This window comes from Leptidea sinapis, chromosome 19, assembly GCF_905404315.1.
Source record: "Leptidea sinapis chromosome 19, ilLepSina1.1, whole genome shotgun sequence".
Taxonomy (NCBI): Eukaryota; Metazoa; Arthropoda; class Insecta; order Lepidoptera; family Pieridae; genus Leptidea; species Leptidea sinapis.
Genome location: NC_066283.1, coordinates 12,365,204 through 12,392,043, shown reverse-complemented (window position 1 = coordinate 12,392,043; position 26,840 = coordinate 12,365,204). Strand labels below are relative to the sequence as shown.

The window sequence follows — 26,840 nt, the reverse complement described above, 5'->3', positions numbered from 1 at the left end:
TGGTTGGAATGGAAAGTTTCGGACTTAATTAGAGCTGAAGACTGGCCCTCGTCTAGTCCCGATCTTAATCAGCTGTATTAAGATTTATGGTCAGTTTTAGAGAGTAAGTGGAGTCCCTAAAACAATCCGTACGATTTGCAGTAAATAATTTCCCCATAGAAAGAGTGCGTGCTTCTATTGATAACTGGCCTCAACGTTTAAAGGACTGTATTGCAGCCAATAGAGACCACTAAGAATAAGCTTTTTATATTTAAAACTTGTTTTATATTTATGTATTAATCTAACAGCCTGTAAAAAGTTATTTGAAATAGATTTTTTTTTCTTTGTTTCAGTATTCATGGCAAAACTAGGTATTAGATACACAATTCCATCATACATTATTATTTATATATATATTGTTATATCTCAAAGAGTTTAGACATTGTTTTCGTTGAAAGCTCCCAGACTGTGTGTTTTTTCCGACACCTCCAACAAGTATCGTTAATTTATACAAATATGTATATTAGAACTCAACAAAAATATATACTAAAACCTTACTCGAGAACCACGCTATCTATTGGTGAAAATAGCATTGAATAGGTGTAGTAGTTTTTGGGTTTATCGCGAACAGACAGATAGACAGAGCGGCGGAGGACTTTGTTTTATAAATTATTATCAAAAGCTCTAGGATATTATCAAAAAATATTATTATTATAACGTAACTAGTTGCAACTGCAATAAAAAACAAAGGTGATCCCCATAACAAATATTGTCAAAAAACTTAAGCGGAAATGGACGGGTCATATGGTCACAAGATCTCACCCATTGGTACCCGAGAGATGCTTAAAGAAAGAGAGGCAGACAGATACTAAGGTGGGAAGATATAAAGAAGGTTACTGGACCAGTTTGGAGTAGAGAAGCGCGGGAGAGAGAACACTGGAAGGTCCTAGAGGAGGCCTATGTCAGTGGACAAGCGAGATATATTGTTAAAAAAATAGAGGAAATAAACATGTTACTACATCACTAATATCTAGAAATAAAGGCTATCTTTATCTTTAGTTGCAACTGCAGCAAGATTGCCTAATCTAAAAGTTTTAAGAATGAGATATTATTACATTAAAATATGCTAATGTTAACATTGACGCTCGACCTGGTTGATTATATCAAATGGATTACGAAACGCTTGAGAAAAAATATGTAAACCACAATAATTAGTTAAGACGCAACGAAAAAACCGGATACGGACAGACATTTTTTATTATGCAATCAATGTTCTAAGACTAGCGGACGCCCGCGACTTTGCGCGGTATCCTTTCAATTAACTGTTTTGTTTACTCGCCGATGAGGAAAGTAATAAATAGTAGTTAAAAATACTAAAAATCACGCTCTTTATAGAAAACCGAACTAAAAAATATTTGCTTCTTTATAAAAGTGCGTTTCTTAAACTATTATTTGCATTGTTGAATTAAAAATTTTCTTTGGTGTTCGAAAATTTCCTAATATTAGATAAATAGGTAAAGATAATGGTTGAAATTTAAAATTAACATCAATTCCTGCCTCATAGACGATATATGAAAATTATATACATTAACAAAAATATTATTTATTGCAAATTTGAAAAATGGAATAAGTTCATCAAATTAATGTATTGTCATCGGTCCTGGATGAATATACGAAGTTTGAAAGAAATCTGGCCGTTTAAAGTGGGTAAAAATCGCGCCCAAATGAGTCGGTTACAAAAAAACACAATACACGTGAAGCTAATAAAAAACCTGTAAATGACAGCATTCAAATTCGGCTTAGCTCTTTCCGAGATGTGAGCATGCAAAATAGTAGTATGTGCGCCAATGCCGAAATCTTCGGCGGCATCGCCGTAAATGGCGTCGGCGTAAATAGCGGCGTAAAATATGGCGGCTTGAATGTCTACATCAAATCAAAGCCGAACCATAATTTAGTATGTAAAATAGTAGTAGATAACGTAGGTGTAGGTTCGTTTTTGAAAGCATAAAAGGTAAATAAGCACTTAGAAGCTCAAATAACAGAAATTATTTTTTTATTTTACTTAGCTCCCCAACAATTATTCAGTATTATTTTGTTAGGCAGCTTCTAAACAAACCGTACAAAAAACATGATCTGGTTACTATTAGTTTTTTCTCATCCAAATGAATCACTAATGAGCCAATTTTTTTCCCACAAAAACTTTTTGATGAAGATTGTAACACGCTAACAGTAATAAACTTTATTTTTATTTTCATTAACGGGAGTTTATTAATTTCCGACGGCATTTTGATGTTTTTCTCATAGATGCCATTGTCAGAGCAGGACCAAATAGACCAATGGGACCATACGGGAAGCACCAGCTTTCAAATAAAAAAATAATTATCAAAATCGAATGTTCAAACAAACAAACAGAATCATACCGACGAATTGAGACTTCCTTTTTTGAAGTCGGTTAAAAATATGTTCAGCTTTATGATATTGCTACGGAGATCACAGTAAAAGTTTTCGTGAACTTTTTTTAACACCCTAGGTAAGCAAATGGTAGAATATCAATCGGCATGAACACTCTCTTGGTCTTTAAGTGGAATCGTGCAGATGGGATCCGTATCTGAGAAAACAAATGCGATCATTTTTTTACGAACGTTTCTCGCCTGCCTCACTATTGTTGGCCTGTTCTCATTTTCAAACACTCATTTGTGAATCTTGTGAGATTGTTGTTTTTTTTTTCGAGTTTAAAACAATAAAACCAAGTTTTGTCTCCTGTGACAATGTCATAAACAGCATTAGAATGTCCGTGGTCGTACTTCATTAGCATCTGTGAGCACCATTCCACGCGAGCCCGCATCTACTCCGCTGTCAGTTCATGAGATATCCAACGACAACAAAGTTTCCGAACTTTCAATTCTTCGAATATAATTTTCTGAATTTGGCTCATACCAATCCCCAATAGTCCTCGAATTGTCTCATAGGTAGTCTGCGGTTTTTCTTCAATTAGCCGCTTAACAGTAGACACATTATTTTCGTTGAAATACGTCATGTAAAGAAACCCGACCTCTCTCAACTTCAGCAAACCATCGCCTCACGATGGTAAGGTGCTTCTCTCCCAAAAGCATTTTGAAGACGAGCGGCACAGTCTTGCGGTAAGAGAGAACTTTTAAAATCATAAAAAATCATCGCTCTAAAATCATTTAGACTTAATTCCATTTTCGTTGGGTACGTAGAATTTTGATGTGTAATAAAAAACAATTGACAAATGATTTCCCGCCCATTTTTTTTGTTTTATTCCTAAAAAGGTTGCAACGTTTCAAAAAATATAACATTCGAAATTAAAATAGTTCCGATTGGTTAGAAGGGCAAAACTTTTAGTGTGCCCTATGTATACATAGTACGAATACAAAGATTTAATCTAGAGGTTTATCTAAAGCTTTATACAAATACTTAGAACATACAACTAAACATATTTTAATCAGAGGTGAGCGTTACAACCCTGACTTAACTACAGTTTACTGCACTTGATTTGTAGCTATGTGGTAGCTGGAGGTCACTCCGTTCGCAACCAAGATGAGATTGAGTTAACAACTTGTTTTACCGACTTATTTACTGGTTAAACACGTTTTAAAGTCACGTTTAGTATTTGTTGTAACACGTTTCAAGGGTGTGAATGGATAGGTGTTGTTAAATTTTATTTAATGGACGAAATAAAGCCAGTAAGTACACTACAGTCACGGACGAGTAAAAAAAGAAGGACTCCGTGTAACCTAACATAACAGTGAAGCACCAAAACAAGTCGATTAACGTGTAAATACATAGCCCCACGCACACACTAATACAAGCCGATCGGCCGCAATTATGAGATTTGCCACTGTCTGTGACAGATCAGTTCGCGACGCAATAAAATATTTTAAAAATGCCGTCGTGCGTTGTGAAAAAGTGTAAAAACAATACTATAAAAGTATTAGTGGATATATGATTATTTAAGGGAGAAAAAAATGTGTAACTTGTATCCCCCGTAACCGCACACACACTAGCATAAAGGTGCTTCACTTGCTCATATCACGGCGCGGAGTCCTTCTTTTTTTACTCGTCCGTGACTACAGTATAAGATTTTGCTCGCAATAATTTTAGAACAACAAACATTCCGCCTGTGTTTCAAAAGCGCAGTCTCAACGAATATAAGCCTAATAAAGGCCAAACGATTTATGATACCACATTAGGGGGCTTGATCTTATATAAATTCACATGAGCCAGTAGCAATAGATCAGTTTCATCTATCAAAATTAAAGTATATTATTTATAGAGTTTTTTTTATGGAAAAATGAGGACAAACGAGCGTACGGGGTCACCTGCTGTTAAGTGATCACCACCAACCACATTCTCTTGCAACACCAGAGGAATCACAAGAGCGTTGCCGGCCTTTAAGGAAGGTGTACGCGCTTTTTTTGAAGGTACCCATGTCGTATCGTCCCGGAAACACCGCACAAGGAAGCTCATTCCACAGCTTTGTGTAAGAAAGCTCCTTGAAAAGCGCACAGTGGAAGACCAAAAGGCGCATCCAGATCGTGGGTATGATATCCTAATTTGTGGCGTGTCGTGCGAAGGTGGAATTCGGAGGCAGGAATCAGGTGAAACAGCTCTTCGGAACACTCCCCGTGTTAACGTTGCTTTGCTGCCAACTGTGATTTTACGACATTTCAGACACTTGACCTACTTTTAAGGAGAAAAGTACTTAGTACAACGTCTCACTGCAGTGTACATTGAAAATGCTGTACTTACCCACGGTCATGAAGAGTATCCTACAGCCAGCTTCAAAGCAATACTTGGACGGTTCGGTGTTATAGAGCCTGTGGTATATCATATCGTAACCTTCGCATGACTTCTCCGGCAGAATCGAGTACTCTCTGAAATATAAAGAAACCGTTTAATTATCTAATTAATTAACTATTATGGTTCAGTGGGCTGACGTATCTCAGACAGTTCAAGAAGTTCCCAAAGAGATGCCACGTTTTCACATTAAACGACCACAGAAACCTCAAATCTGCAAAGGGTTTTCATCTGAATTTACGATGAATTGACACAATCTAGACTCCTTCCAATTGAGTGATGTATAGTCAGCAGTGAGTTATGAGCAAAAGAGTTTCTCTACTTAACCCTGCTGCATCGCAAGCAAAAAAGGCTTTGTTAAAGTGTTTTCGACTTTGAAACCATTTCTTGACGGTTTATGGAATGCCTAAGGGCCTTACCAATAAACTTGGTATAAAGTTATAACTGATGTTAAACAAAGAATATGCAAAATGTTTACAATATCGTTGACAAAACTGTCAATACAATGATAATTCTGAAGTTTTCCGAATGACAAGCTACCGTGCAAATAAACGCGGGAAACGTTATACGTCCGAATAAACCCTTGGTAAGCAAAATGTCTATTTGTAAACATTTTACATATTGTTGGTTTATGCTTAGTTATAACTTTATGCCAATTTTATTTGTAAGGCCGTATATTTTTAACAAATAATAATTATATATCTACAGAATATGAGAAGAAAATTCATTTTTTCTTTACATTTCTATTTTTTTATAGATTGGAGCCATGCTAATCATTCAATCTTGATAAAAATTTTACGAACGGTAATTTTTAGCACGCCAATTGGGTTTTTGAAAAAATTTTTTTTTGTGATAAATGGAAAGATTATATATTAGTTTTATAACATAACGATTTTTTTTTCGCAATAATTCAAAAGTTATTTCAAAATAAAAATAAAATTTTGAATCCAGTACCGAAGACACGCCGACAACTCCCGAACAAACCCGTGCGCGTGTGATTTTTCACTCATTGCAGTTGATAGAAAAATAATAAATACAGTGTTTTGATCTATTTAATTTTGTTGTCATTATTAAATATTTAAATTTATATTAAAAATGTCGAACCTCAAAAGTTATCGTTCTTGTTTTGTACCATTATGTAAGAATACTACAAAGGCAACTCCTGATGACAAACGTCGAAATAAATGGTTTCAAGCAGTGCACCGTGATAATCCCCAAACAAAATCGAATTTTTTTTGACTTTTCATTAATAGTTAAAGTAACTGAATAAGCTTTACTCCGAACTCGGTGTTCTGGACATACCCGTCCTTTCACAATACAAATATTATTTTTACGACTTAGTTGAACATAACCTATAGCTTTGTCGCCGTAACTCTCACGCGATGCTCTGCAATTTATGAAATAAATAATTATATTTAATGTAATGGAGAATAAATATTTTCATTTATTATATTATTTTTTAACAAACTTACCTTGATGCCTTGGCACCTCGAACTTCAGCAGAATTAAACCGAACGTCATTTTTTAAAAAATCGGTGATCATAAATATATCAACATCAGGAATATTATCAGACTTTGCCTTAATAAATCCTTTATCACACATAGCTAATCGAAACCAACTAACAACTCGTATTTTAGCAATAAATTTTTAATATTATTGTCTAGACACGTGTAATAGCCGTAAACGCTGTACTGTTATTAAATAGCTATAACATTATGACGTCACAACTATGGTGACCAATCATGGCGCGTTTATAGTCACGTGATTTTTATTTAAATTTCATCAATTTTTAATTGTTTATAATTAATTGAAAAAATTTTTTTTTGAAGTTTTTTTGCATTAAATATCAATATTATTAATAATAAAGTTTTAAAATACATAAAAAAAATCAATAATTTTTTTTTTTTCAAAAACCCAATACTATTAAAGATGACAAAGTTTTGTAAATAAAATTAAATGATGTTTTTAATAAATTAAAAATGCTTCTAATTCTGAATTAAAACTATGGCGATCTTGTGCGGGAGAGATAACCTAGCTCCGGTCGATTCCTCAAGGCCATCGGCTCGATCCCCAGCCTTAAGGCGAAGAGTAAGCAGAAAACACACAAACATGGTGTTTTTAGACACTTTTTGTGGTGAAAGTATAGCATTTCGAGCTATAAGCACTACTTAATGCTGTTACACATATCCTTAAGTCTTATTTGTAGGTTGCTAAGGCTTGCTGTTGGTTATAGTTAACACTGCCGAGCCTTTTTGAACTGCCACATTTCTTTGAAGTTAAACAAGTTTTTTGGCATGGCGTGACGCATTTTTTTGGTACTTCTCTCAGTAAAGTTATTCTTATAGCTTGTACTTTTTTGTGTAGGTTCATTTATTCAGAAGAGTAGTGAATAACTTGGATTGTAAGCATATAAACTGTTTTCCACGCAAGAATTTTGAAAATATTGGCTTTGTTACATAGCTGGCGGGGCGGCAGCCGTGCTGCTGCTCATATCGCTCAAGGTCGCTTTAGTGTCGCCTTAAGGGTAGTATTAACAAGACACATTCAGACCTTACAGAATTGTTCAAGGCCCAATTGAGTGCATTTAACGATAATTATAATCACAATGTGAAACTATCAAACATAAATTCAACATCTCAAACATTTTTTATTAGGCTAGCTTTATTACTCATCGATTGAAAAATACATATTGAATTGATTCATTTGATGCTTGAAGAATAATTAAAATAAAAGATGACCGTTTACATTTTTCTCTTTACTGTTTTACTACATACATACCTACATAATACAAGCAATTTTAACAAAAAAACAAACGACTTACCACCGTACTGATTTTGATAAAATTTAGTACAGAGATAGACTAGAGCTTGAAAATGGCTACCTTTTAATGAAAAAATAAATAAATTGAGGAGTTCAATTCATCATTATCGAAGATAAAACCATGAAACTTTATATTTAGGCACTTGGTAAGAAATAATTTATAAACACTTGTTCGAGCTTTTTTGAAACTGACCTATATGAGGATGAAATAGGAGATTAAAGTTCACAGGGAAATACTATCAAAGAGACTGTCCAGAATGATAAGGATATCCCTTATGCCTTATGCGCTGTATACAGGGCTTGCTTCGTATATGCAATCTGTAGACTGACTCCCGTAGGTAGTAAATTAACTTTAACACTAGTGCTATATTTATTTAAGTTCTTAACGAGGTAGGTACTGCCTTATTGCCTATATTGAATATGAACGCCCCTGGCTGTATCATAGAAGAGCACTGACAGCAGCGGAAAGTATATTTACAAAATTATCCTAAAAGATAAAGAAAATTGCCGAATGTAACTATTCAACGCGGACGAAGTCGCGGATAAAAGCTAGTAAATGTATAAATCCGTTACATTTGTCGCTAAGTTTTTATTATCCAATTAAGAATAATATATACAGCTTTCGAGCGACATTTTTACGTAGACGACCTAATAACGATATTTTATGAGTAAAAAAATTAAAACAAAAAATTCCAAACACATCAAGACATTCATTTTTCTTACGCAAATTATACGATGTTCTCGTCAAATAGGAAGATTAAGGATTGCGAAATAACTAATTCAAAATATATTTTTTAAGGAATAAATATATTCACTGTTCTGTGTTATTTCGTTCCGATTCCTAAAATAAAGCGAGCTGAAGATATAAGTTGTTGCTAGTGGCGGCCGGACGATCCTCGAGAATTAGCATTTTTGGTAGTAAAAACTTTAAAGTTATAGGTATACTAGTGGACCCAACAGACAGAAAAATCGGTCCAGCCGTTAGGAGGAGTTCACTAACATACACATGAACAGGAGAATTATATTATATGGACGGAAATGAGAATCTAAACCAATCTCAAATTCACTGAAACAAACAAAAAAATCATCAAAATCGGTCCAGCCGTTTAGGATTTAGTTTTATTGTGAATCTAAACCATTCTCGAATCCACCTGAAGACACATACCAATCTCAAATTTACTGGAACACACAAAAATATCATCAAAATCGGTCCAGCTGTTTGGGAGGTAGTTCAATTGTGAATCTAAACCATCCTCGAATCCCCTTGAACTCACACAAAAAATTTCATCAAAATCGGTCCAGCTGTCTAGGAGGAGTTCAGTGACATACACACGCACACAAGAAATATATATATAAAGATTCGTTACAATACTCTTTTGAAGTGAAAGCTTATTTAGCGGCGTTGAGCACTTTTCTTGGGATGGGTATAAAATGCATTGAACGCATATTTAAAACATGGAAGAATTTCTGACGTTTTAATATAGCGCAACTAAAACTACACCATTAGCAAACTCTACCGGCACGCGGCTCTGTTTGGTTGGGCGAGTATTTCGGTGACAAACTTAAAACGTTCTTTAATAATAACAATATTATTATTAAAAAACAATTTGGTTTTCAAAAATATTTAAATACTTCTCTACTTTTATGCGAGTTTACCAATGAAATAAACGATTACATGAATAAAGAAATTCATGTTATCGTTGTTTTTATTGACGTTAGTTGATTGACATTTGATTTACTGATTTTTGAGACGCTGCATGTATACAAAAATGGAAAAATGTGGGATACAGGGATCCCTCCTTGAGTGGTTTAAGTAAAATAGCTTAACACATGTCAAAATCGATGATACCTTTAATGGTAGTAATAAGAGCGACTAGAGGAACAGCTCAGGGTTCGATACTTGGTCCCACCGAATACTTAATGTACGTGAATGAATTGTGTAACTTATTCAAGAATCCGTGTATCAATTAGCAGCTGACATATATTTTCGTATATATACTCATTGCAGCAAACAAGGATGTCCAAGTGGCCGAACAAACAATGCAAGCTAATTTTGACACCTTATGTAAATGGGCACATAACGTAGGGCTAGTTATAAACACTAATAAAACAAAAGCAATGAATGTACATACTGCGCATAACAAATCGAATAATATAGCTTCTATAGTGGCTCATATTAACATCTGCCTATATGACCACATAGACTATTGTAACTGTCCGCCGATCGAAATGGTTAGTGAACATACATATGTTCATGTTTTTATTTTGAGGCTGATATGCATATATCAGCCTCAAAATCGATTATCGCTTTAACAGGGATCCTCATGTAATCCAAATTTGTAACAAATTAAAAGCTATACTAAGTAAATTGTATATTCTTAAATACAAACTTTCTTACAGGACGCTAAGATTACTTTACTTGACACTGGCAGATTCGATAATTGACTACGGTTTAGGCAGTTATGGTAGAACTTTTAAAACCTATCTGGAATGCATATATATTCTACAACGAAATATACTTAGAACAATTATACCCAAAAATTTAATTAAAATACAATAAGAATGATGACGAATTATTTAAATATTGTAAAATACTGCCAGTGCAGGGTAAAGTAAGATTAGCAATCCTTAAGTAATAATATCTTAACATGTAGGGATTAAAAGGTAGGGTGAGTAACGCCAATAAGCGTAAATTGGCTAACTATAATAGGTTTGACTTGCAAAAAAACCAATAACATATATGGTAAAAGACAATGGAACTCTATATTGCCCAAAATCTAATGACTTGCCACTCCATTAGAGATACCAGTAATACAATATCATTGTGTTTAGGGCGATATACATTTCTTGGGAATGAGTGCTGCTGATCATGGCCATATATTCTAGGAAATGCCGATGACTGATGAGCATATTTTCATTATTTCTATTGTTTTTCTTTGCTTTGTCTCCTTTGCTATTTAATTCAGTAAGAACAAATAAAACAAGGTTTTGAAATACATTCAAGTATTATAAAGTGGTGCAGAAATTATAAGGATCGTCGTCCCAAGAGGAATTGAATCACTTTTGACTTGTAAGTAGACCAATCAAATGTATTTTTTTTGGGGGATGGCATTATGCATACTGTAGGTAGTAGCACATTTTAGTAACTTTCTATTACAGAAGTAAAATATTTCTTCAGTAACAGATTTGGTTTTAATTGTCCTTTTTTGTGGGATGGTATTCCGATGTATTTTTTTTCGGTAATGTTCACTTTTTTTTTCGACTTCTTCTACTCTTCCCATATAAAAAATGTGTACGTACTAGTGCCTTTCTTATTACACATTATTTTTAATGCTAATAAGAAAGGATGGATAAAAGCTATTCAATTAGAAACCTGGAAATGATTACTTATGATACCTAACAAGACATCTCAAATGTGATCATTCCAATTTAAAAAAGAAGATTTCTTATACATCCAATAAGAAATTCACGATGTTTTCTAATAACGCTGCCCCAATTTGTATCAGGAGTGTTAATTTGGCTCGATGGCAATACGATTTTGTGCAATGACATACTTAATTCATTAGAAAAACACGGCATCAGTTCTTCAAGAGTTTGTATGTACCCATAAAAGAAACTGTTTGATATACTCATCTCGTCAAAAACTAAATTTACTTACGATTTATCACGAAATATAAATTATATGTTTGTAATAAAGTGAGTCAATTAAATATTTCAAATATCAAATTATATTGTTTTGCGACGTCAGGTTTCTCTACATTTTTCTTTTTAACCATATCAATATTGTTTTTTAAGTTTTGCGTGAATTCGTTTCGTGTTTTAATAAATATTCTAGTGACAGTTAATTTATTATTGACGATTCATTTATTATTTCAAGTAAAAAAAATTCATACTCAAAAATTATTAAATGAAACCATCGCCGGCCATATTCTACTGTAGCACGAAAGGAATCACAGAAGCGTTGCCAGCCTTTTAGAAAAGTCTTTTTTTGGAAGGTATACAATAATCTAGATTATATGTATAGTACAAAAATCCATTTATTTTATTATGACTGATCCCCTCATACATAACATCGTCCACATATCTGACAAACATTGACAATGTCAAGCACGTGAACCAGTTACCCTTGGATACCGTCATCATGTCATGCCGAGAACCAATCACGTAAATCACATTGTGCGCATGACAAAGTAACTGACATAGCATAACCTAATATCGACCTAAATGTAATACCCATAACACTCTTTTTATTATGCAGTGATAGTTTACTGTATTGCCACTTAATTGTGTGAATTTTTGGCGCTAATAATCTACGGTAGATAGTATGACCAGACTGCTTCCATGTTTTTTCATTTCATTTTTATTTTCAGGCATTACCCCTAGATATACAAACAATCTTACTTTATATGTGTGCACTGATAAAATGTAAAACTCGCGTCAGGACACGTAACTTGATCGAAAATTCGTAAGACGGTCGTTGAAGTTATGGGCGAAAGTTGATTTTTCTGAGAGAGAAACTATTTAATGTAAAATAATTGTAATAGTTCTGAAATGTTAAATTTTTTTTGTAATATAAATTGCCATTTTTGTGTACGATAGCGCAATAGATAAATATTGTATTTAAGCACATAAAACCAAACCAAAATATTCAAAAGTGCACAAAGTTAATTTTAAAATTTATCCTTCTACCGGCACTCCCTTTTTATTTTTGTTTAATTTTTTTACTTACGCATGTTTGTATTAATACTATAATTCCAGTAATCAATAACACGCTTATATTGAAAACCAAATAAAAATGTAAAAAATAAATTTTCTCTACTTTCTTCTACTCTGTATAACAATTTAAAAGTAAAAAACCTTATTAGTATGCATACCGACTAAATATTTTTTGTTTTGTACATACATTAATACAAAACATTTTTAATTATTTAGTTGACATACATCTGCCGATATGTGAGGACCCATGAGAATCCATGCTGGCTTCCTGTTGGTATTATTTAATTTTTAACTGACTTCAAAAATGAGGAGGTTCTCAATCAGATTCGTATTTTTTTATTTATCATACGCTGAGATCGTCGAAGATAAGAGAATTCGGTGCCGAGGCAAATGTTATAGAGGTACCTACACTCGCCACGCGTAACTTTAGCTTCGTCTAGCACAAAACAACCCAAGTAGGCAGACGTCGTTGATAATAACAGCAAGTAAGCTGTTTGTAATATTAAATTTTATTTTGTTTGGGATTGGCACCGACTGAATTCCTATCAATAGGTAGCACACAAAGATAAAAGTATTTTATGAATATTAAAGGTATTATTAGGTTTGAATAAGAGTTGTGTTAAAATAAATCTTTATTAAATTGTTTTATACAATTTAGTTTTTGAAGTCAGTTTTTTTAAACATAGTTTTTTTTGAACTTGTACAAATGTAGAGCCCGTTGATTTCTTAAACAAATTACCTAATTAATGCTTATACGATGCTAAAGCACTAGTTGTAAAAAGCAGTTGATATCATAATTTAGACGTTATCTTGACTTCTCAAGATTTTATAAATCATTATGTTGCCTTAAAGATTTTTAACCTTGGCTCGGTACGTGATTGCAACGTAACATCTGGACAATTTATCACCATGACTTTGGCCAAACAATTTATTAACATCACTTTGGCCAAGCAATTTACCACTATGACTTCGGCTAATCATAAACTTACACGTTAGCACCAAGCATATTGCGAAATTAGGACGAAATGAAGCCAGGGGGATGCGAAGGCACTGGCTCGGATGGAGCTTACGCGCGTATATAGATATTTTCTTATTATTTAAGCGATATACATATGTATTTAAAGTAGTAAAGTATAAACATTATCGCAATCATATAGTCTAATTATTATTGAAAATCTGATGACAGTTTTTTTGGTACTTGGGACGATCCCGCATCGTTCAACCCCTGAAGCCACAACCTGAGAGTTGAACAAGACACACAAGATTCATCAACGATACGTGACTCGAACGGTTGCCTCAGTTTAAAGAGAACGGAACGCGGGTTCGAGTCTTGTTTTGCTTTCAAATTTAATTTGTGTAAATATAATATTGTACATAAATAAACATAACCAAAGCTTTTATATAGGAGGGGCACCAAGCAAAGCATTCATTTAACAAATACGTATATTCTCATCCTCATCAAGGGCTCGGTTCCGTTCGTCAAAAAAAGCCAGAAGAGGACTCCCTCTCCCTGTCCATATATACTGCCATTAAAAGTAAATATAATTAGAAAAAAATCGTCTTCTTCGTCGAGTTCTTATACATAATATTCGAAGAAACTTTTACTCGAACCTGAAGTAACATATCTTATAATTAATGCAATTTATTCTTTCCTTATCGAAGTGGAAGACACGCGGGGTAACCACGAGTGAGCATTGCCACTATCGGCTCGGCGATGATCGTCTGTCATCGGGAAGTTAATCGTTGATCATCGTGTAAGTATGTAGTAACTGTTTTTAGTCAATGGTCAACAGGTTGAAAAAACTGTTAAATCGTCAACGGGTTTTGAAAAATCGGTTAATGCATTTATTAATAATTTAGGTTTTTATTTCGTCAATATAGTATCATGTCAACGTTTTCGTTTGCAAATTCGTCAACTGTTTCGAATTAAGCTGTTTAAGTGAGGCATTCAATTTCTTCATTTATTGCGAGTTACGGGCGAAGACGTTGACAGGTTTTTTCGTTGAAGAAAAACAGTTAATTCGTTAACAAATATAAAACTGTTAATAAAAACAGTTTATTGATTTGACGACCACCTCTACCCGTGATCATTTATTTAGCGGCAGTCCTTCAAGATGGACGTGAACTTTATAGTTGCTACTAAATTTTATTTAATTTCAGTATTCAACCTCACCTTGGAAAGATGCATAAATTGAAAAAAGAAACATTTTAAAATAATTTGCATTGAGCTTTTACATACACACATACATTTTACATTACAGCTTTTACACATCTGAAAAACAGATGATTCGGATGTATTTGGTACTTGTCTCAATAAGAGTTACCTACCTATCGTAAAAAAGAGTATTAAATGTGTTTAACTTGGCATATTTGTATTGTGGCAATGGTTCTTAGTCAGAGATCTATAAAGCGTACTTAGACTTTGCTCAGACTTTACTTAAGTTAAACTTAGCTGAGTGTGATAAAACGCGAACTTAACTTATGTATTGGACTGTCTTAGCTTAAGTTCAGTACAATTTCAGAGGTCAACTTACTATAAAAACGAAATTTATGATGAGCAAAGTCTAAGACTGAGATCTATAGAGCGTGATTAGACTTTGCTCAGACTTTACTTACGTAAGACTAAGCGTAAGTGTAAGCTTAACATAATCTTTTATCGTTTTAAGGCGAAGAGTAATGAGAAAACACGCAAACATGGTGTTTTTAGACAAGTTTTGTGGTGAAAGTATAGCATTTCGAGCTATAAACACTACTTAATCCTGTTACACATATCTTTAAGTCTTATTTGTAGGTTGCTAATGCTTGCTGTTGGTCATAGTTAACACTGCCGAGCCTTTTTGAACTACCACTTTTCTTTGAAATTAAACAAGTTTTTTGGCATGGCGTGACGCATTTTTTTGGTACTTCTCTCAGAAAAGTCATTCTTATAGCTTGTACTTTTTTGTGTAGGTTCATTTATTCAGATTAGTAGTGAATAACGAGGATTGTAAGCATATTAAGTGTTGTCCACGCAAGAATTTTGAAAATATTGGCTTTGTTACATAGATGGCGGGCCGGCAGCCGTGAACTCATATCGCTCAAGGTCGCTGGCATTTAGAGTCGCCTAAATAGTCATTTGACAGTTGCAATTATACTGAGCTAATACAGTCGAATACAAAAGACTTTATTGCGTTTTATCATAATCAGTAAAGTTTTACATTAGTAAAGTCTAAGCAAAGGCTAAGTAAGCTGTATAGATCTCAGCCTCAGTCTGTTTCAAGACACCCACTTTGTGCTAGGCAAGTACTCTCCATTTTTAACCGACTTCAGAAAAGGAGGAGGTTCTCAATTCGTCGGTATGTTCTTTTATGTTTGTTACCTCAAAACTTTCGACTGGGTGAACCGAATTTGATAATTCTTTTTTTATTTGAAAGCAGGTGTCATCCAAGATAGGTTTGTAACTACATAGTTACAGGTGAGATGTGAGGCGGTGCGAGGACAACGATGCCAAAAATGACAATAATCGTAACTAGAATAAGATTGATTAATTAGATTGTATAAAGATACACAATTATTTTTATACTTTTTAGTGCAGATTATATCTATTGTTTTGAAATAGTGTTTTTGAAGTAGGTTGTTTATTTGTTAAAATTTTATTTTTCTTTCACACCCTATTCCATTCTTGAGATTTATTATTATTAAACCTTGATCAAAATATGCGAAATGGCAGGAATTTAACGATGCTTCCGACATTATAAACACAGTCGAAATATAAGTTAATAAAAATTTGGAATTCTAGGAGGATAGATTAGGAGTTTTTAAGTTGTAGCAATATTTATGCTCAGTTTGCCTGTTTTATATCAAAGTACGTAGCTACGATAACGCCGACAGGAATAGGAACTTCACAACTTTTAATATACAGTGGACTTTTATCACTCAACTAGCTGACCCGACGTTGTTCTGTATAGTATAGTAATAAATAAAATAATGTTTTTATATGAATTTGTCAATAATATAATATCATAACACCAAAAATTACTTCGTAAAATATGCACCCTGCTGTCGTAATGAAATTGTTTCACAGCAGAACTGTCAAACCGTGCGTCAATAAATTCTCTCATAGAAATTAAGTATGGACACATCAAAGGAAAAACAAATTTGTTGTTTTTATTTAATTAAGCAGCATTTTTCTATTTATTCACCTTTTAAACCTTCTCTGGACTTCCACAAATAATTCAAGACCAAAATTAGCCAAATCGGTCCAGCCGTTCTCGAGTTTAAGCGAGACTAACGAACAGCAATTCATTTTTATATATATAGATAGACAGATAGATAGATAGATTTATGCTTTCAACTAATGTCAACACTCATAAGTTGTATACACAATAATAATTAATATCGTCACCGCTACGTCACTTGCGGCGATACGAACCCCATGTGCGCTAACTCCACTAAATAGTACTATGCCTGACGGTACGGTCTTTGTGCTGGTGTTCCTCTACATCGCGCTGTCAGTCCTGGAGTCTAGTTATGAATCATCACTCAACAGGCACAGGCGAGCTATTGTCGCCCGTATGCAGAAGCTACCTAGGGTGCTATTGGCATGTGAGCGACAACGACGGATCGTCCACTCTTGCGTTGCAAGCACTGTTGTTTACAAACCTGGGGGCCTACTCCTAAAATCGATATTCGATGTGTGTCGAATCCTACTCTTAGTTACATCGTAATCTATGTCGAAACGATGATTGAACGAACGAAACATTATTCGATATTATCGGTCCTAACCCTACTCTTAGTTGAAAATGTCAGATACGAATATTCGAATTTTACAAATAATCAAACGTCACTTTTACGATAATCTTAACGACACCTTCTAGGCTGTCGTTGCTATTATCGTTTCAAGTTGTATAGATATATTTACCATACAATATACATACTTAATAAATATTATTGAAATAATTATATGTGATTTACTATTCAACAGGATTTTTTTACTACTAAGTCATTTAAGTCATTTTGTTGATCGTTTATGCGCAAAAATAATGCAAATGGCCGACTGAGAAATAGGAAGTCGACGAGAAGGGAGTTACTTTTTATTATCCGCGAGTTTTGTATTATTTATTCAATTTTAAATGGTCATATTATATTCATTACATATTTTTTTAACATTTACAGAGTCTGGCATGGTCCTTAGCGCCTAAACTAAGTTTTGACTTTTGACACATAACAGCGACAGCACAGATAATGTTTAGGTTTGAACATATTTCATTCACACTAACATCGTAAAAAAATCAAAATATTAGTCTATGGTTACGATAAACGATAAGGAATTCGATCATTTGTTAGAGTAGGATAGTTGCGATATATTCGAAGTATTATCGTATCGTTCCGAATGTAACGATAATAGCATCGACAGCCTAGAAGGTGTCGTTGAGATTATAGTAAAAGTGACGTTTGATTATTTGTGAAATCCGAATATTCGTCTCTGACATTTTCAACTAAGAGTAGGGTTAGGACCGATAATATCGAATAATGTTTTGTTCGTTCAATCATCGTTTCGACATTGATTACGATGTAACTAAGAGTAGGATTCGACACGACTAACGCCACGATTTATCGAATAACGATTTTAGGAGTAGGCTCCCTGGATCTTACGAATGAATAGAATAAAAAATAAAAAATAATAAGCAATTTGTTATTTTCTTTTTAAAGTGATAACACGTGTAAGTGATTCTGGGATTAATTACACAAATTAAATTTGAATTGTTAAGATTTGAAAAAGCGACATCTCAAGTCAATTTCCTAATGTGCAAATATTTGGGTTGAGCAGGTTATCAAATTTGAAGTAGATCCTGTAGATACAGCCACAACCTCGGACTTCAACAAGACATACCAATATTGATGAACGTGACGTCACTCGAAGGTTGGCTCAGAGGAAGAGCGCTCGCACGGAACGCGAGAGGTCACGGGTTCGAGTTCCTTATTGTTCATAAATTTTGGTTGCGAATTTAATTTGTGTAAAACCTACTTAGGTTTAATATTGTATCGTGCTTCAGATCCCAGGAGGTAGTGTCCAAATTTTAGGACAGAACTTTTTAAAAGTTAAATATGTTTGTAATAATTTATTTATTTTAGTTTTGGTCTTGTCAGATCGATCCTCGATCATTTTGGAGCCACAAACCATTTTCTTTTTATGACAGTAAGGGACCAGACGAGCAGGACGTTCATGTGATGGTAATTCATACGCCCTGATCATTACAATGCAGTGCCCCTCAGGATTCTTGAAAAACCGAAAATCTCTGAGCGCTCGTCACCTTGAGACATAAGATGTTTGAGACTGAGAAAAAATAAGACTCAGTAATTTCACTAGCTACGGCGCCCTTCAGACCAAAACACAAAATTCCTTACACATTACTGTTTGACGCCAGAAATAGGCGCCGTTGTGATACCCATAATGTAGCCGACATCCTGTGCAGAGGAGACTCCCGCTGGTAAATAAATAGAAGGCTAAGCCTAGAGAAGGTAACTGATTTCATCAATCAGTTACCAGTTACCAGAGACAACGCAAGCTCAACAAACTAATCTATATATATAAAAAAGGAATTGCTGTTCGTTAATCTCGCTAAAACTCGAGAACGGCTGGACCGATTTGGCTAATTGTGGTCTTGAATAATTTTTGGAAGTCCAGAGAAGGTCTAAAAGGTGAATAAATATGAAAATGCTCGGAATACAATATAAACAACGAATTTGATTTTTCTGTGATGTGTCCCCAGTCGTTCAGAAATCAAATTAAAATAATACTTAGTTTAAAATGAATAGCTAATTAGAATTTTTATATCTTTCTAACTTTCTCAGGAGGTAAAAAATGAAGTTAATTTTAGGTAGGTAACTATAGTAGGTAAATTAACTACAGTTGTTAACTATCTATCAGATTATTTTTATGTAAATTGATAAATCTTAAGTTTTGTCAAAAATAAATTTTCTGACACTAACCGCACCACAAAACAATACAAAATATATAATTTATCAGAAAATTGTGTGTGTCTGTCAATATCAAATTGAAACCTTATCAACAGCCAGTATTTCAGGAAAACTCTGTTTTTTAAGTAAAATTTCATTCTTACCAAACATTTTTGTATTTGTTTTAATAAAAAAAGGATTCCTTTTATCTGTTTTAAGTTTATTTTATACAAAAGTGTAGGTCTTTTATTTATCGATTGAGGCAGTACGAAGTCTGCCGGGTCAGCTAGTATTAAATAAATATCTTATTAACGGGCATCTAAATTACTTAGATTATTTATACGTCCAGATAGACTGAGACAGCTGTGAAAACGTCGAAAAAAATATTGAGATTGCCTGTAAACCCCTTTTTTGTAGTGACATACAAATCGCGAATATAAGACGTAGCTTGTCACACACACTAAAGTAACAAACCTGGCCTGTTTTCATCGGTTGTCTAGCAGCAAGGCTCTATTTTGACGTATATATTATCTAAGCTAAATTAGCAATTTCTATGTATTTAAACAAAACTTCTGAACAATTCCTCTTTCTGTTGTGCTCGAACAAGCGGCTCAACCTCATTAAATACTCACACTAAAAAGATATTAGCGCACCCAAAGTTATTTTAACTAGCTGACCCGGCAAACGTTGTTTTGCCATATAAAGCATAATTCACGCGATAGTTTTATAAGTAATAAAATATTGCCTATATATATATTGTACATCATTTTGTTCTATTGTCAATAGTTTTTGCAGCGCACGCAAAAATAGGTTTTCGATTTTACACCTTGTGTTACAAAATAGCAATTTTATTACGGATCCCTAATTTTGAAAAAACAAAACATAGCCTATAGCCTTCCTCGATAAATGGACTACCCAACACTGAAAGAATCATTCAAATCGGACCAGTAGTACCAGAGATTAGCGCGTTCAAACAAACAAACAAACAAACACTGCAGCTTTATAATATTAGTATAGATTAAAAAATAAAGTTATTTTTTTATATATTACCTAGTTACCTTAGTTTAAATATTTAATGTATTTTTATAAAACCGCCATCTTTTAGTCGATACATAGTTGTTTGTGTAAATAATTCCTACTAATCCAATAATATTGTATGTAATTGATATGAAGTATGTTAATAGCTTCTAATAGTAATAAACATAACTAATAGATTTAACATTGTTTAGTCGCGCTATAAACGCCAATGACGCCAAGTGACGAACACGGTGCGCGAACGTGTCGTGCCTAGATGGTAAATCACTAACGGCCGTTCGCAATATATGCAATATCTCTTACTTGAGATAAAAATCGTAACTATCGTTGACTTTTCTGTCCCAATAAACTTATCGACGGTAACTCACCTTATCCTTACACGCAGTCTGTCAATGGGACGACGTACAGCTTATCAGCGATATAAAGTTTGTATGCAAATTGCAATTCACGCGTCCCAATATAAGGCGATAAGAATGACTTATCGGGTATATTGGGACAGCTTCAGATCATTGACAGCTAATAACTGACAGTAGATGGTAGTAGTTTATCAATATCTGTAGATAGTATATTGGGAACGGCCGTAAACTAGACAATATGCATAAAAGGCATTTATTTTCTCAAAATTGATACCTTTAGAATTCTTTTTGATGTCTTTTCTAATAACTACTAGATACTACTACTATAACTAATATAATACTACTAATAGAGTTGACCAGTCGCGAAACATTAACACTTTTTAATCGCGAACACGTTCTTAATTAGTGAGTGCATAGGAACAGTCTTTAGATAACTTTAATCATTACCATGACATTACGATTAAGTGTCTAATCGATTATTAACGTGAGGATAAGTGTCTATCTGTGTGGAAATATCAATATCATACATATATACCTAAACTAACTTATTTGAGTAAGAAACGCTATACTTAGACTGGCCATAAATACTGTTAAAATTAAAAATAATCAAAACATTACATTTGAATTTGGAATCTGTCATTTTTATAATATGATTGTTCATTGAGTTTTCTTATTTTGGCGCAAATACATTGTACCTACAATATTTTGCGATTGTACAATTATTTTTTCTTTGTTTCTATATTTATGGTAAGACAAGGTATAATAAACTGATTCGAATAAAAATTATTTGTCTTTAACTTTTAAGATTAAACCAGGCCTATAGAAGAGTGACAAAAATATAAACAAACATTTCGCAAAAGAATAGGTATTGCAGAGGGCGTCTCATACGAAAACCGTGTTGTAGTATTTTGTCTTCATAATTGTGTAAAATAACGGATAACTTAATGAGTCACCGCGTAGAATACTGACCTTAAATATGAAGAGAGATACAAGAGAACGCTTAAGTATAAATAGTTAGTATTAGTTAGTCAAGAATATTTCTGATGCCTCACAGAATGCACTTGGTATCTTCTGTGATTTATATAAGACCTTTGATTGTGTTCAACATACAACGCTGGTCAGGAAACTTTCTTTTATACAATCTAATTAATTAATCTAATACTTGTTACGATTATTGTTATTATTGGAATCGGTGTCCTTCCGCCTCTCGCCTCCTCACAACTCAAGCACATCTCACCTATAACTATGTATGTAGTTACAAACCTATCTTGGATGACACCGCCTCCAAAAATTACAATAATCGTAACTAGAATTAGATTAATTGATAAGATTGTATAAAAATGGGCAATTATTTTTATACTTTTTAGTGCATATTATATCTATTGTTTTGAAATAGTTTTTTTTTTATGGAATAGGAGGACAAACGAGCGTAAGGGTCACCTGTTGTTAAGTGATCACCGCCGCCCACAATCTCTTGCAACACCAGAGGAATCACAGGAGCGTTGCCGGCCTTTGATGAAGGTGTACGCGCTTTTTTTGAAGGTACCCATGTCGTATCGTCCCGGAAACACCGCACAAGGAAGTTAATTCCACAGCTTTGTAGTACGTGGAAGAAAGCTCCTTGAAAACCGCACTGTGGAAGACCGCCACACATCCAGATGGTGGGGATGATATCGTAACTTGTGGCGTGTCATGCGAAGGTGGAATTCGGCGGCAGGAATCACGTTAAACAGCTCTTCCGAACACTACCCGTGATAAATTCGAGCTGCTCTACGATGCACGCGGTCAAATGGATCGAGCTGATACTGGGGTGCGCCAGACCAGAGACGACATCAATACTCCATGTGTGGCCGGACCTGCGCTTTGTAGAGCGCTAGAATGTGGGCCGGCTTGAAGTAGCGCCGTGCTCTATTAATGACACCCAGTTTCTTCGAAGCGAAATTGGCAATCGCTCGAGATTTCGAGACCCAGGAGTTTTTTGAATTCGGTTGTTTTGTTTGTTATTTTTTTATTTATTTTATGATTTTTAGTGAATTTGAAGTACACTAACTAACAATTTGGCTAAATATGTGTAGATAAATATTCCAATAAAAAAAGAATCATCGAAATCGGTTGGCGCGATATTGAGTTCATCCACTTTGCTATACGTATGTATAGCAAATTTAAGACTTTTATGATTTTCTCTCTCTCTCTATGGATGCTATTGTCAGATCTGGACCAAATTACAATGGGACCACACGGGAAGCACCAGCTTTCAAATAAAAAAAGAATTATCCAATTCGGTACAAACATAAAAAAGGAACATACCGACGAATTGAGAACCTCCTCCATTTTTGTAGTCGGTTAAAAATGACATTATAACCATAATTATTTTTATGAAAAAAAAGAAGCCCGCTTTCTTGCACAAGCTCTGCTCCTTCTCAGCTCTCAGTTCTGAGGCATTCATTTCCAAATGGTAATGTGGTGTTTTAAATAAATAAATAAATGGGTTAGTACCCATAATCCAATCCATTACGTTATTTAATACATATTGTTATTTTATAAATATATTTTTAATTTGTACGCAGATTATTTTGGGTAAGTTTGGATGCAGGGTAAGTCCGGATAAGTGAAACTTATTCACTCTTTGGTGGCAATATAGAATGAAACAACATTTTGTTGTGCCCCTCGCTTTTGTTCCCCGCGTCTATCGATGTGTTGTAGTGCTTGTATGTGATGTTCAAGAAAAATGTTAGCTTTTAGTCACCTCTGCAGGAAAACGTTATAACTTTTTAATGTTCAAGTATTTTTGTAATCCAATTTGCCTAAGTATTATTTTCTAACATGTGCTATGGTTATTTGACAATCCAATTAGTACCAACATTCAGTTATGATAATATTAACAGAATAAATTGTAACCTGTAAATATTATATTGTTTTACTTATTATATTTAGTGTATTTTTAGTAATTGTAATATTATATAATAACATGCAAAATCTTTGTGATGTCACTTTATTATGAAGTTGGTAGTTTCGTATTATTAAGTTGGTAGTACTGTTACGAATTGCTCTCAGCTAATGGGCACTTCCTGTTGGGGCAGTCTAAAGTGTCGGACGTGCTGGCTGCTGGTCACACGACTAGTGTTATAAATCATTTAGTGCTACTCGTATACATATTATAGTTGTGATTATAGTGAAATTATTGAATATAATATATTCTATTCAAGTGTTTATATGTATGCAGTAATATTTCACAGACAGGCAATATGATCATCCTCGCAGTCTGCTAATAAAAAATAATCTATACTTAATATATAAAGCTGCAGTGTTTGTTTGTTTGTTTGTTTGAACGCGCTAATCTCTGGTACTACTGGTCCCATTTGAATGATTCTTTCAGTGATGGGTAGTCCATTTATCGAGGAAGGCTATAAGGCTATGTTTTTTTTTCAAAATTAGGGATCCGTTATAAAATTGCTATTTTGTAACACAAGGTGTAAAATCGAAAACCTATTTTTGCGTGCGCTGCAAAAACTATTGACAATAGAAAATAGAACAAAATAATACAGGCAATATTTTATTACTTATAAAACTATCGCGTGAATTATACTTTATATGGCAAAACAACGTTTGCCGGGTCAGCTAGTGTAGGTATAAAAAGTGTCTGTTCAACAGACGTTAAAAAACCACAAATTAACTTATCAAGAATAATTAAACTCATTGAAGAAGACAATAGTTAATTCGTTACGTATTCGATGAATATAAGTAATTATGTTATTAACATGACACTTTGAGGAAAATACTAGAATTAATAATATTTTATTGACAGCTAACAAAGACCGGCAATTCTTAGGGCTCACTTGATTGTTAAGTTCCGCTACTTCGCAACTTCAAGCGCCGGGGAGAATCCATAAAGGTCAGGTCGCACTGCGATTAAACACCCGCATTATACCGCAGGTCTGACACCGCAAAAAAATGTAACACATATTAGCTTTCTATACAAGTGCGGGCAGGCATTAGAGACTTATTCAGTTACTGATTTAAAAAAATTGGCAACGAAAACGCGCGATATCTTTGTGTCCCAAAGTAGACATATAGGTACCAGTATGGAAACTGACTCCTATAGACGATTTTGACCCACTTTAAACGGCCAGATTTCATTCAAACTTTGTAGATTTATCGAGGATCAATGACAATACACTAATTTGATAAGATTATTCTATCATTCAATTTGCAAACTAAAATTTTTGTCAATTTATATAATTTTTATCTATTGTCGTTAGGGCAGGAAATGATGTTAAAGTACTAAATTACTTTTTAAAATACGATTTTAAAGAAAATTTAACTAAATAAATCACACCCCACATTTTTTTTAACAATAAAATATATTTTTTTTACACTATTTTCAATTTAAAGTTATTAAAATTTATTTTCTATTTTTTAGTTGAATTTTATATAAAGCGTGTTTCTTAGTTTTTTTAAACAATTATTTATTTTATTAGTTCTAGGACCGTTGAGACCGAACTGATCTACCAGCCGGTACAGTTTGTAAGCCCTGCCCACTACAGGGTAGATTTAGTTGCTCTATTTTAAAGCATGAGAAATGCTTCCATGTATTATGGTTTTGTATTGCAAGAAACCGCATTGCTCAGTGTGTGATAAGCCTACAAAGCCTAAAACCTTTTTCTTATATTTATAGTCTCTTGTCCCATCTTAATTAATATGGAGCAATAACAACAAAAAAATACCTAAGTACCTACTAAAAAAAAACAGAGGCAAAAATTTAGCAAAAAAAATTTATTAAGTACTTACCTTATATTTTAGATATAAATTTTGTTATTGATAATTAAATATTGTAATTAGATACATACAAGATATATTTCAAGAATTTTTTATCATAAATTAGATTCAAATTATTCTTTGCAACTATGACTAAACCTGTATGAACTAAACCTAGAGCAGAATACATTCACAAAAACTAAATTCAGTCTGCGAAACAATTTACTGTTTCTTGTTAAAACAATTTTGGCAGATTTATATATTTATCTGTATCTGAAGAAAACAATGTGAGCAGCAGAATTTGGTCAAATTTAATAACATGTTTTCTCAAACTAAAAGCCAGTTCCTGCATAGTACCTGAATCACACTACAATACTTACACATACAATAAGTGTTCCATATTCAAAGATGAGATTTTTTAGCACTTTAGATACCTACTTATATATTTATTACAAAATACTAAAAATTATAACCGTTTAGTCAACAGACAAACAATCTTGTGATGCTTTCAAAAGAAGTAACAGAACTCGCTACGTATTGGGTCTTTTTTGGTTTATGGTTTTTTTTCTAATTTAGTTAATAGTTACACAATTTATCATAATACTGTACTGTTGGCAGGATCATAAACATATATGTTTACTGCATAGTATTAGTTTGAATGTTAAAATATAACTTAAAAATAATTATTAAGATTGAGATAGAAACATATCACCCATAACAATGTCATTTTAAATAATGTCGCCAATTATATAGTACCTATTGAAAAAGGCTTCCTCTAATTCTCTCTAGCAGTTTCAGTCCAGAGAGCTCGGTTATATATAAAACCAAACTACATAATAAACTGTATAATTCATGTAATTAACTTGACTACAAATCTAATAATAACATGGTATTAGGTACTTACAGAGCTTCCAAAGCGGCTTTGTTTTCCTCTGTAGTTAAAATTCTATTATCAAACATTTCTGGTGTACTTCTTCTTAAATTATAGTACCTTTCTATACATATTTTTGTTCTTTCAATATCACCTTCACAAGCATTATAAAATAAGAGTAACTGTTTGTTTGATAAATCCTTTGGCACGTATTTGGATTTATCTAATTTTTGCGTCCAGTCATGAAGATTATCGATGTGTTCTTGAGAAAAAATGTCCATATTTTTTATAGCAACTTCATAATCAAAATCTAAGTCAACCGGCATGTTGTCCAACAACAAAATTTAAATTTTCGTAAATTATGCGACAAAATGTTCTGATCGATGAACACCCACCACTTACGATATCAGTTTGACAACTAACTAAACTATTTAATTTAAAAATGGTATGATTGTCGACAGTCAAATTAATTAGATTTGGATTTGACTTTTGACGTTACAGCAGTGTCAACTGTTAGCATTGACGGCTAAATAACTGACAAGACACA

The 26,840-nt window shown here is 33.5% G+C and overlaps 1 protein-coding gene across 2 annotated transcripts in view; it reads right to left on the bottom strand.

Moving 5' to 3' along the window:
- The window catches only part of LOC126969738 (alpha-tocopherol transfer protein-like), a 61,293-nt gene extending 34,593 nt beyond the window's left edge, over positions 1-26,700 (bottom strand). For both annotated transcript variants that reach the window (XM_050815301.1, XM_050815302.1), the window contains exons 1-2: positions 26,327-26,700; positions 4,753-4,877 (exon numbers count right to left, since the gene is read on the bottom strand). In XM_050815301.1, the coding sequence (XP_050671258.1) occupies positions 4,753-4,877; positions 26,327-26,619 (418 nt within the window). In that variant the 5' untranslated portion in view covers positions 26,620-26,700. The remainder of the gene's footprint in view (positions 1-4,752; positions 4,878-26,326) is intronic.
- Positions 26,701-26,840: the final 140 nt, after the last annotated feature.